The sequence below is a fragment of the Colletotrichum fructicola genome, assembly GCF_000319635.2.
Source record: "Colletotrichum fructicola Nara gc5 chromosome Unknown KSG_Nara_v1_contig04, whole genome shotgun sequence".
In the NCBI taxonomy this organism is placed as follows: Eukaryota; Fungi; Ascomycota; class Sordariomycetes; order Glomerellales; family Glomerellaceae; genus Colletotrichum; species Colletotrichum fructicola.
In genome coordinates, this window is record NW_027094054.1 from 1,142,787 (window position 1) to 1,154,986 (window position 12,200).

The 12,200-nt window shown below is 55.1% G+C and overlaps 3 protein-coding genes across 3 annotated transcripts; 2 read left to right on the forward strand and 1 right to left on the reverse strand.

The window, feature by feature from the left end:
- Window positions 1-151: 151 nt before the first annotated feature.
- On the reverse strand, window positions 152-1,865 carry CGGC5_v007116 (putative transporter; the record flags this gene model as incomplete). Its single annotated transcript, XM_032024397.1, has 4 exons — window positions 152-503; window positions 561-1,497; window positions 1,553-1,680; window positions 1,738-1,865. The coding sequence occupies 4 exons, from the start codon at window positions 1,863-1,865 to the stop codon at window positions 152-154; spliced, it is 1,545 nt and encodes a 514-aa protein (XP_031878998.1).
- Window positions 1,866-6,163: 4,298 nt separating this feature from the next.
- On the forward strand, window positions 6,164-7,441 carry CGGC5_v007117 (uncharacterized protein; the record flags this gene model as incomplete). Its single annotated transcript, XM_032024398.1, has 1 exon — window positions 6,164-7,441. The coding sequence occupies one exon, from the start codon at window positions 6,164-6,166 to the stop codon at window positions 7,439-7,441; it is 1,278 nt and encodes a 425-aa protein (XP_031878886.1).
- A 1,201-nt stretch (window positions 7,442-8,642) lies between these two features.
- CGGC5_v007118 (uncharacterized protein) lies at window positions 8,643-9,342 on the forward strand (the record flags this gene model as incomplete). The annotated part of the gene is made up of 4 exons (XM_066151801.1): window positions 8,643-8,688; window positions 8,890-9,058; window positions 9,114-9,144; window positions 9,202-9,342. 4 exons carry the CDS (start codon window positions 8,643-8,645, stop codon window positions 9,340-9,342), a joined length of 387 nt encoding a protein of 128 aa, XP_066008678.1.
- Window positions 9,343-12,200: the final 2,858 nt, after the last annotated feature.

Sequence of the window (12,200 nt, forward strand, 5' to 3'; positions counted from 1 at the left end):
TCAACTCTTAGGACATTCATCATCATAGCACCTTTTCCCTCTGTAGAGTATTTAAAATTCTCATACTAATAGTTTTCGATATCAATGAAGCCATGCTAGCGGCCTCATCACACGCAGACGGTCGTCACCGCAGCAGACCCGGCGCACTACCTCAGGTTCTCCACCTGAACGCAGGGTGCTTCCAATCCAGATCCTGGATCTCCTGCTCCGACATACCCGCCAGCTCCTCCTCAATACTGCGATCCTCGCGGCGCTTGTTATCCCATTTCATCCAGAACCAGGCTGTGAAGGCGACGATGAAAATCATGCTAGCCGCGGCCAAGTTGAGCCCGTTGCCGATGTGGTAGTCGGGCGAGTCCCAGGGGAGGTATGACCAGGTGGAGATGATGCCGCCGATATTGCCGCACATTACGTTTAACCCAATGGCGCTGCTTCGGGCCGTGTCGCTGAGGACGTTGGCGCTGATGTGGGCGTTGGACATGGGGCCGAGGACCATGGCGGAACTGTGGGGTGGTCAGTATTTTCAACATCGAAACTCAAAGTCAGGGAAAACAACTCACCTCGCAATCAAAAACGTCGCCGCGTACCGAATCTTCGCCACCTTCGACGCCAAAAACATAATATACCCCGTCATAACCATCGGCGCCGACAACCCAATCAGCACCTGCCGGCGATCCAGGTACCAACTCAGCCCCGGGAACGCCAGCGTGAAGAACGCGCCCACGGCGTACGGCGGCACGGAGTACAGCTGCTTCTGGACCGTCGAGAAGGTCGGGTAGATGGTGCTCACGATCGTCGGCAGGAAGAACGCCAGGCCCTGCACGGTGATGTTGTTGAAGAGGAAGATGAGCGAGATTTCCAGAGTGACGGGGTTGAGCATGCCGCGCAGTAGCTTCTTCTTGTCGATGCCGTCGATGACCTCCGTGGTGCCCACGCGCTCCGACTTGACGCGCGCGATACACAGGTCCTTTTCCTCCTGCGTGAGCCAGCGCGCGGTCTCGGGCCGGTCGGTGAGGGTGAAGGAGATGAGGGAGAGCGCGATGGTGACGATGCCCTCGATGGCGAAGATCATGCGCCAGCGGTGGAGAGTGCCGAAGTGGTCCAGCGTGAGAATCGCCGAGGCAAGCAGCCCGCCGAATGCGCCGGCCAGGGGCGCCATGACCATGTACAGCGACAGGCGGAAGGTGAGCTCGGCGCGCTGGTACCAGCGGGAGAGGTAGTAGGCGATGCCGGGGAGCATGCCGGCCTCGAAGATGCCGAGGAGGAAGCGGACGCCGCAGATGGCGGCGCGGGACTCGCAGAAGGCGGTGGCGATGGAGACGATGCCGAAGGCGAGGGAGGTGGCGGGGAGGAACCAGCCGGGGCCGATCCACTTGCAGAGGACGGTGGCGGGGATCTCGAAGAGGATGTAGGAGATGTAGAAGGTGGAGAGAATGATGTTGTAGTCGTAGCCTTTGAGGTTGAGGTCCTTGTCGAGGCCGGCGATTCTGGCATTTCCTTTGGTTGTTGAGTTAGATGGACGATGGGGGAGGGGAGAGAGTTTGGGGCTTACCGATGTTGGCGCGGTCGATGAAGCAGAAGAGGTAGAGCAGGGCGACGGTGGGAATAGTGTAGAGGTCGAGCTTCCAGCGCAGCTTGCGTTCTGCGACGGGGTCGAATTCGATGAGGGGGTTGCCGTACCTGGTTGTGAGTCTTCAGTATCTTGTGTTTACTTTGGTGAGTAGGAGTGTTGCTCACTTGTCAGTAGCAACCTGGCCCTTTCCGGCTGCGCTAGAGATGGTTCCATCGTGGAGGGGGACTTGGGTGATGCCGTCGGCGCCTTCCACGTGGGTGCCCTTGGGCGTTTCTTTCTCGGTAGAGGACATGATGAAGATGCTGTCTTGAAGATGGCCAAGGTGTTGTCGTCACAATATCTCAGTTGGGCGAACAGCCCGGCTCAATGATGAAAAGCCGAGGGCACGTGAGGATGTTCCGTGAAGCCGATTGAACGGTCTGGCGTAAATGCCGGAATTCGACAGCACGGCCAGAAGTAACCGAGGATAAAACGGAAGTCACGATGTTGTCGAGTCAGGACGGAAGCTGCGACACCGTGTGTGCTCAAAAAGGAAGGGCACTTCCAGGTTGCTATCAAAACCCAAGCAACCTCTCGAACTCGACAGCAAAGCCAGCGCACTCTCTCCCTTTTGACTCACGATGGCAATACCCCGTTTTAATACCTCCAGCAAGGACTCCAATCAACCCCCAGGGCAGAGGTTACATCAATACCATCTCCGAATAAGTGCCGACCCCCAAGATCCCTCCCCCTCACAAAATCCAGATAGAGCTCCACCCGGGGGACGCGAAAGGCTGCAGCTCTAAGCTGTTCCGCGCGCTCCAACTCGTCGCTTCCCGGGGATCCATGAGTGTGTGTGTGTGGAAATGGACATGGGATATTTCTGCGGGGTAAATCACATAGATTGCAGACGCGGACCGGGGGAGAGGGCAGGCAGGCAGGCAGGCGTGGCAGCTGCCAGATTTGCTTTTGCTGCGGCATTGGATGCAGGTTTTCTGGTTGCAACATTGAGGAATTTGTCACTATGCGTCGTTGCGTTGCTGCTGCTGCTGCGTTCGCTTCTCCTCCAATTGTGGTTCGCGGTGACATCGTCCGCGATGAGATGCAAGAGCGATGATCTCTTGTTTCTGATTCCGCGCGGGAGATCAGCGATGCCGAGACCTTTCTTAAAGCCTCGTCTCTACAGCAGATAAACATCGTGAACGAAGTTAACATTCATCGATCATCTCTTTCTTTGCTGGCGAATTACTTGCCGAAGTCATCCACGTATCCGCCCGCGCCGCATTCCCCAGATTCCTCCCCGCAATCCTGGGGAAGAAGGGCACTAAGAAAAATATTGAAGGGCAAGTTCCCACATTGGCTCCACGTGCCCCGGGCACAGCCAGATGGCCCAATCAGCGAGGTTGGATTGCAATGGAAAGGTGTGTCCGTCGTGGAGTCCGTCGTGGAGTCCGCCAAGGAGGCCGTAGACGGGCCAGCTTGTCTTCGGCAGCTGGGATCGGCAACTGAGGTCTGCTGTGTGTGGTTGTTCTCGTTGCGAACGTGTCGCGTTGAGATGAACGGGCTGTTGGTGAGTGATAGCGTCTCGCTAAACTTGCGGTTGGCCTGGCTAATTCGGGTGTCGTGCTAAACTCTGTTTTGCAGTAGTGAGGACGTCAGTTCCGAGGTGTCGGAATTCTGTCTTGTACGCGGAAAAGGTCAGATGATCTATTTATGGCATCTTGGGTTTGGTGATTAGCCTTGTGGTTAAGCGACGCGTGGGTTTCGGGAACAGGCGCAGGCGCTTTTGCGCTTGAATGGCGCGGAGCGTGAAGCTAAAAATCTACGGCAGTGCATGTCGGTTGATGAGAATGAATTTTTTGACCTTTGGAGTTGATGGGCTATTGTTGGGGCATGAATTGATCACATAATTGAGTTGAGCATCGTGCAATGCAGAAGCTTAGGCACTCGAGGCTGAGCTTGTCGTGGCTCAGCAGGTGAAGAGTACGGGAGCAGCAACACTCAATCTTTCATCTCATCATCGGCCGTCTAGAGGCGGCGCAGTGTTCGGCTGTCAAAATCCCGGTACGGCCCTAGAACGCGTCAACAGCTTACAATTCGCAAAGTGCCACAGGGCACAGTTCCTGTTCCTTCTGTGCAGCGGCGAGAGCGGTGACCATTGACCAAAAGGATCGCAGAAAGATCCGGATCGTGAATGCTTCCGATCTTTTTGGTGGGCAGACCGGTGTCCCGGCCGGGAACCCACCTCCAACACCACGCACCCGTAGCGACCCTACGGTTCGGAGCTGGAGCTTGTTCAGGTTGCTCTGCAGTTGGATCCCAAGGGATGAGGGTGTGAAACAGCACAGCATGCCTCGGTCGAGTCAGCCACATGGGCAATTGAGCGAGCTGCGTCTTTTGAGACAGGTCCATGTGGGATTGAGCGACAGGGACGTGCTTGGCGTTGACACTTCCAAGCTGGATTTTGGAGAATTGGGGTTCGGAGTTTGGGGGGCACGGGGTTTGACCTCGGCCGAATGAGCCAGCATCCTGCGAGATAGAATCTGCCGCGGATGATTCGGTGGTGATGCCAACGTCAAGATGCAAGATATCGCATGCAGCTGCCTGAATGGGGTAGCTCTGCTCTGCAATCTGCAATCTGCATGGTGAAAGGCAGGTTGACGATTGGAGCTCCGCTGCGATGCGACTGTGAGGGTTGGACGGATATTGACGTCTTGTGTTTGTCAGCTGGCGGATTACCGGCACATGATGCGGCGGCGCTCAAAAACCAAGAAAAAAGCCAAATGGGAAGTGCCTTCTAGATATTCCCTCACCGATGCCGTAGGGGGAACGTGATATCCGGCCTGAACAGTCCGGCGACACGAAGGAGCTGGCCCGGACGGCTTGGCGTCGCCGGACGTCGGTGAGAGATGGATGATCGGCACCGGACGTCCTTTCGTGGCACTTTTTTCGGTGCAACACACGTCAAAAGAAGCAACGCGGCGTTTGCGGGCGTTGGGCGATCTAGGTGAGTCAAGACATTTCTTCCAAGACAGCCGAGCTTTCCAGCGATCTGGTTGCAAGGAAACGTCAAACCTCACCGTTCGCATTTGGTGCGAAAGAAGGGTGAAAGGGCAGCCAAGACCAAAGTTCAACGGCCCAAACCTTGAGGCGTCGCGGGGCGTTGCGGCGTGGGAACGGCGCCCCGCGATGGTTGGAACGGGGGCGCCTCCTAACATCGGTGCCGGAGACGTTGGGGCCTTGGAAAAAAAAAAAAACCATGAAAGAAAAATTGAAGATCTGGGTCGTGTCCGGACTGGCCGCCGTCTCAGACCCCCGAAGCGGGGACGACCAAGCCGCAGAGCAGCTGGAGATCACGGAAGATCAGGGGGCGAGCTGAAGATTTGCGGCGGAGACGGGGTGGGAATGCCGTCAACGGCAGTGGTCTTTTGAGTGCCACGGTGTTGGCAATGAGGTAAAAGCAGGGACAAGAGGTGACAATGGCACCTTAACCAAGCAACCAAGCTCCTCGTTCCAACAATGACCCCGGTCGTCAGCTCTTGGGGTGTCTCGGAGGACCCTGTTTTGTCGGGCTGAGTGACATTGATGAGTGTTGAATCCACCGAGGGATGACTTTGACAGCAGAGACACATGAAAAAAAACATCCATAATAACATCCTTGGATAAGAAACAAACATGGATAAACGTGGATAAGATGGGATAAACATGCATAAACACGGATAGCCAGCTGGCATGGTGCACAACTCGTGGCTTGTGCACCTCAATGTGTGGCTCCTGCGCCGGAACGCTCACAGTCCGGACGACAGCAGCGGCTTCTCATTGGCCAATACTCCACACAAGAGAAGCTCTAGTGATCCTTCGGCCTGGGCTGGCCTTGGCTTGGCGAACCTACAGCACTCACAAACGGATCCTTCAGAGGGTTCTGTCTGCTAAAAGACTGAAATCCCTACGAGCTGCCCCTCTGAGACCGCAACACCGGAGACGGATCATCTGCACCCGTGCGCCAGATGACGTGAGACCGGACGGCGGCCACATGCATCTTCACAAAGTACGTCCTTGACAGAGAAACCCCGAACCCTGCCACCCCCCACCAACAACGCCTCCCTCCCTGCACCGCACCGCTCGCCCTGCCCTGCGCCGCCCCTCCCCTCAGAGAGTCTGCGCATCTTTTTGCGCCTGTCTAGAGGTGTGTGGTGTTTGTCTGTGTTTCGCTGGATTGCAGATGCCCATGCTTTCTGCCCTCCTCCTTAGCTCCAGGCCGAGAGCTAAACCAACCATGCCAACCTAGCACAATGGAGAGGTCCCGGCCCGGGGGGCTGTGGCATCCTTGGCCGCGATCAAATGCCTAATCATCAGCGGCACCTCCGTCAGCAGACAGAATACCCTATCTATCTCACCTCCAACATCCTTCTTTCATGTCTGGCGCATTTCTCCTCCCACAGACTTGCGATCCTACACCACCACCACCGACGACGACTCTCGACAGACAACCGCCGACGACCATCCATTGACGCCCCTTAACACCAGCATCACCGTCGACGCGAACCGACCACCCAGACGAACTCAACGAAAGACACGAGGAAAGCGCTCTGCGCCCAGCGACCCGTCACGATGCTGCGCAAAAAGGAGGTCTACACGACCATCACCCCCATCCCGGGCTTCATCCCCCGCCAGCTCGCCATCGACATCCTCCACTCCCACTCCGAGGTCATCACCCTCAACCCCCTCGTCCTCGACCACAAGCCCATCAAGGCGCCCCGCGACGCCGCCGCCGACGAGTACTACTCCACCTGGTACGAGATCACCGAGCGCGTCCAGTTCATCCCCGGAATCGGCAAGATGGGCTCCGGCAAGATCTCCTTCAACGGCTGCTTCCACGACATGCCCTGGGGCCTGCAGACGCACACCTACGCCCCCATGAACATCGACATCCGCATCAAGTACCGCATCGACGGCAACCAGCCCGGCGTCGAGCCCCCGCACCAGCCCGAGATTGGCATGGCCGGCCTCGGCGTCCCCGTCGACGGCCTGTATCTTCGTGAAGATATCGAGATCCGCTGCAACGTCACCATGACCAGCTTCGTGCGCACCCAGCTCAAGGCCGCCAGCAAGGAGATGGTCTCGCGCATCATCAAGAAGGCAGAGCTCCTCGACGCCGGCGTGTTACAAGCCATGATCGAGGACGGCAAGCTCAAGACCATCAACCCCGCCGACAGGACGAGCACCGGCATCAGCGGCGCGCGGTCCCCGACCTTCCCGCCTCAGCGCCCCAACGGGAGCCCCCGCCCCGAGTCTGTCTCCTCCCCGCGCTACCAGGTGCCTCGCCCCATCTCCATGGCCAGCATGGGCCGCCCCGGCTCGCAGGGCAACTACGCGCCGCAGTACCAGCAACACCAACACCAACAACCCATGGAGCTCCCCAGCTCCCCGCAAAACCAGCAACACACCGCGCCGGGCCACACCTCCTTCATCGCCGAGCTGCCGGGGAACTTCTACCACCCGCCCGAGAACAAGACGCTCTACCCGCCGTCGCCGCAGCCGCAGGGCTCCGGCTCCCCGCCGCAGTACGACCGCAACTCCATGTCGCAGCAGAGCTCGCAGCTCTCGCCGGACCCGAACTCGTGGCGCTGGTCGCAGGGCCAGCCGAGCCCAAGCCAGCAGAGCAGCCGCCCGACGAGCATGAGCTCCGACGGCAGCGGGGGCTACGCGAGCCCCGGGCTCGATCACAAGGGCTTCTCGTCCGAGCTGGCGACGCATGCGGAGACGCAGGAGGAGCACCGCCGGGACCCGATCAAGGTGGCGGACGCGTCGCAGCATAGAGTGAAAGGCCCGACGGCGTATCAGGCGTATCAGTATAATCCTGCAGACTACGCGCAGGCGGGGCGGTAATGGTTCAGGGAATGGAATGTAATTGTACGTTCTACGAGGGCACGGTGTTTAGGCTTAAGGATTGGCTATGTTTGCTTTCTATGATACCGCTTTGTTTGGGAATTCGGGTCCATCTATGGGATATATCAGCGAGTCACGGCGGATGGAAAAATGGCGTTGATGTTGATATCCAGTATTGCAATCAATTTTGAACACATCTTCAATTATTCGCATGAGCCACGCTTCTCCCGCAGTGCTGAGGAATCAGCGGTGATGTCACAATGCGGATATCGCCTCCCTGGGTCGGCAGTGGCACTCGTCATCTCACTGGAAGATCGGCAGTAAGCAGCCACTGCATAATCCACAACCAGCCACTGGTCATTGGAGCTGGAGGATTGCACTTTGTTTCGCTACCCATTTTTGCGGTTCCAAGGGTCGTGAGAACCACAGTTATTATCGAAGACCAAATCAGCGCCACGTCGTTCAGTCCAAATACTGAGATCAGTATGTCACCGTTGTGGGACAGGAGTGTCTTGCTCGCCGCACGATGCATTGACTCCCCGGTCTTCTACAGATTCCACACCACCGCTCTCTGTCCGCGTTCGAGAGTGCCATTGGCTTCTCTGGCGGCTCACCTCACCCATGGATGCCGGTCCAGCGGTCCGGCCTCGGTGCGGGGCCGCTCGAGTGGGGCGCCGGCCCTTCACTTCACTTCATCTCCTGCTGCAACGCTCCGTCCATGTGTCGGCTCGGTGCTCAAAATCAACCTCGCCCGTCCTAACCCGACTATCTGTATGCCCATTCACGCCGTCACCAACTCAGCACGAAAGACGGATGTATAGGGCATACTGGATGTGATGCCACACAAGCTAGGCCTTGACGAGAATACACCAGCAGCCTGCATGAAGGGAACGCGAAGCGTGATTAATGTACTAGATGAGTGTGATTTCTGATGACCCACAATACTGAAAGCTCTCTCAGCCGTAAAAGGCCATTTAGATGGGCTTGTATTTCTCCGGAATGGGAAACCCTCTCGGATGTATTTCGAATGGCCCCGATGTTCTTGTGTCACATGCGGGCACCTGTCGCTCTCATCGTAGGTTGGATATGCGATTTTCCAGCTAATTCGCAGAGGAAGATTCGAAACGAACCATGACCGTGATCTGGAAGTCAAACAATGCTTGATCAAATATTTAGCGTGGAGTTCTGTGCCCCAGCCGCAATGAGGCCGCCTTCAGCTGGCAGAAAATCTCCCCTGAGCGTTACCTGTACGTAACACTTTTTGTGCTGATGCCAGGCGCGCCTGTCTCATTTATCATCTGCACGAACACCTTTGGGGCAATACAGATTGCGTGACAAAGTGGGCCTGACATTGACCCCGACGAATGGAAGATTGAGTGTGTATTGAACATCGATTCGATGCCTGGATGTTGGGTGATCGTAATACCGATTCCGATTACCTAGGCCAGCCAAGGTTGGGCAGCATTCGCCTGCGGGGTACATCACTCCCTTTCGCTCTTCCCTCTTTTCCCAACAAAGTGCCATCTCGCCTTTCACATCCGCCACCCCGAACTCGACCTTCGCGGTCAGTTGTGCGGCAGAGACGGTTTTCGAAGAATACCACTGGCCTCTCGTTACGTAAATTGAAAGAATACGCCCCCCGTCCGGGCCCAAGTGGAAATCTCTCCTACAGCTCTTGCTCCGTGAAGTTCTTGCGGTTTCAAGTGAGTCAAACTTTACATCGTCTACGAGCAAAACATTCTAACCAACTATCAATTTAGATCGTACGACCAGTCACCGGCAGACAACAGCAAGCTAGCAAGAACCACGACACTTCGACGAAATGGCACAGCCTCCTGGGCAGCCATCCGGCTCAGATGTCTCACGAGTCGAGAGCGATATTGAACAGACTCTCAATCTAGCTGGCACGCTTGTGACCCTGGTTCGCGAGCCTATTGCTATGCTTTAGCAGAATGTGGTTAAAGCCAAGGACCTGAAAAGAAGCCTGGGAGTTTGGCAAGAACGAATGCTGGATAGCAACGGTTATTGCAACATCCCGGTGCTTCGTCTGAAGGAATTCGAAGAATACCTCGTGTCACTTGATGGAGTCATTCCTGCATCTGCAGAAGAGCAGCAGCAACAGGTCGCTCACGATAAACGAGGATTTAGCCTGCTCTGGGACTGGTCTAGCTGGCAGAGACCCAGGTCAAGTTCGAGCTCCGGACCAACTTTGCCTGCGTCTGGAACGGCGTGTTGGGGTTACTTTCTCTTCGCCATGGGCATCCAACCCGACACGGAAGTTGAAATTGGCGGCAACAAGAAGAGAGTGGTTGACCGGAAACCTCCAACAGACGGGTTCATAAACACTCAAAATGGTGGTATTGAATTGGAGGTCGACGACGCTGTCTTGTGTCACGTCTTCAACCTTTATTGTCGGAACTATCCTCAAGATCACAGAACCTTTCAAAAGGAGTGCTTGCTTCCTTTTGGGCGCTTCGCCTGGGATGCTCTTGGTAGCAAATCCCAGCTTCACGCCCACTTTAGTCCGGATGTGGAAACTGAATTGGTTTCCGAAAAGCTCCCGATTAATGGTTTTGAATTTCCGATGGACGGTAACATGATGACGTCCTATCTCAACGCATTACACCACAACGTGTCAGATTCGCGTTACCAGCTTGCTTCGCCACGTGCGCATGTGTCTGAACGACTCCACAGGCTTGTCACTTGCTTCGAAATGCTTACACCCCATTGGCCGCGGCCCAAGAAGCCCAAAGATCCTCTCGTAGTGTCATACGAGTGGTTTGAGGAGACTTCCAGGGTGAAAAGGCGAGTCTTAACTCAAGGTGGTAAAGATCACTCTTTCTTCGAAGATATTCTGGACCTTTGCGACACAGTCGAAGAAGAAATTAGATTGGAAAGTTTTTTTCTCCGCGGGCAGGACAAAATAAAGGTGTCCGCCAAACCCCCTGAACGGCTGCGATTCGCTCACAGCGTGGATCTCATACCACCCGTGGAAGCCGCGGAGGAGGTTCTATCCAGCTATGAGGCTTGTCAAGCTGGATCATGGAAGCGCAGCCTGTTCGAAATGAAGGAGGACGTTTTGAAATTGCTGGAAATTCCAAACGAGTTAGATATCGGGGGGAACATCGTTTGGATAAAGGTTCTGTGGTTCACGCCGGCGTCCGACCTATGGAACCAAACAGTTTTCTTAGGGGCACCCGTAACTTCTTGATTTGTTAAATACTTAAGAGTCCAAATCAGCGAAGCACAAATGTAGCGCTGTTTCTGCAAGGTAGATTAACTATGGCAAACTGAAAGACGGTACATCACATTATGCCGATACCTTCAGATGTTGACATACCTAGATACGGAGCTCATATCTAGTGCCTTTTAACATGATTTTCCTGAGTGGATGATACGCTATTTTTATGTTTGTTTATAACCAAGACTGATTAAGTAGATGTATCTTTTCGCTTGAAGGTTCGAATTTTACTAATTGATACCTCCCTTTGAGCTACGTCACGGTCCTCATCTCAGAGTAACTCGGCTTCCTCACATGCACCAATTTTGTGAAGAAAATGTCTGAAGAGCGAAAGCTTCTAGAATTGGCACTAATTATTGAGAAACTCTATAAGCATCCCCCCTGCATTAAGATACTCCCTTTCACATCTCATTATCGCCACCGTTCAAAGCCTTGCTTGATTTGTCAAAATATCATGCACCCCCAAAGACCGAAATGCTTTGAGCATTGACTAACCCGAATTTATGGCTACGTAATAGCCCCCTCCAACGATGTAGAGAGAACTCGGCCATAATCATTACGTTGATATGCTTCATGTCAACACCAACCTACCCCAATAAGTCCAACACCGCACACATCGTCACGCCCGAAGCAAATACATTATCCACAACCATAACTGATGCCCTCCTTGGAAGTGCCTCACGTTCCATCTCAATGCGTCTCTCATGCACGCCGTTCACGCCTGAGGATTTGTGCGAAGCAGACTTGGCGACAGAAACCACAGGTGAGGGCAGCTTACCGGCCTCGCGGATGGGCACCTGTGGCAGACCAAGTTGCGACGCCAGTGCTGACGCAAAGATGAAGCCACCTGCCTCGCAGCAGACGATGGCATCAACCTTGCCCCAATCACCTACGAAGTGAGATCGGAGCAGAGATGTGCAGAGGGCTAACCCACCCGGTTTCTGGGCGATGTCGAGAACGTGACGGAAGTCGATCCCTGGGCGCGGAAAGTTAGGTACGATGCGGATCATGTCGGCTAGCTTCTTCAAGTCGTCATGGTCAAGGGGCAGCAATCGATCCTGAGCGAAGACGGCTGCGGCGTCGTCTCCCTCGACGTCTTTGTGAAATGTTACGCTAGGCCTACAATTCGGGCCCGTTGTGGCTGGCCCTTCGTGATTTTCCGTATTGCCATTGTATCTCTCTCCTCCATTAGACAATCCTCTCCGGAGCCTTTTGTTCTTCTCGCTGGCGTTCACTCAAACATCAACAAGTCTACTATCCGACACAAGGTGGCCCAAAGCTGCAATTATTACGCCTAATTTAGGCGGTCTACGTACGACTCGGGCATCGCGCCCTGCGGCCTCCGAAACATCCACTATTGGTGCTCTTAGCTTTCAGACTCCGTTCCACATCCTGTCTCTCTCGGTAAGTTTAGAGCTCCGCTCCGCACAACATGACAAATCTACTATGATTTCGTCCGCCGAAGTCCGGTGTGTCTTATGCTGTCGGTTGACACTCGTGAAATATTTAGCACTCTGC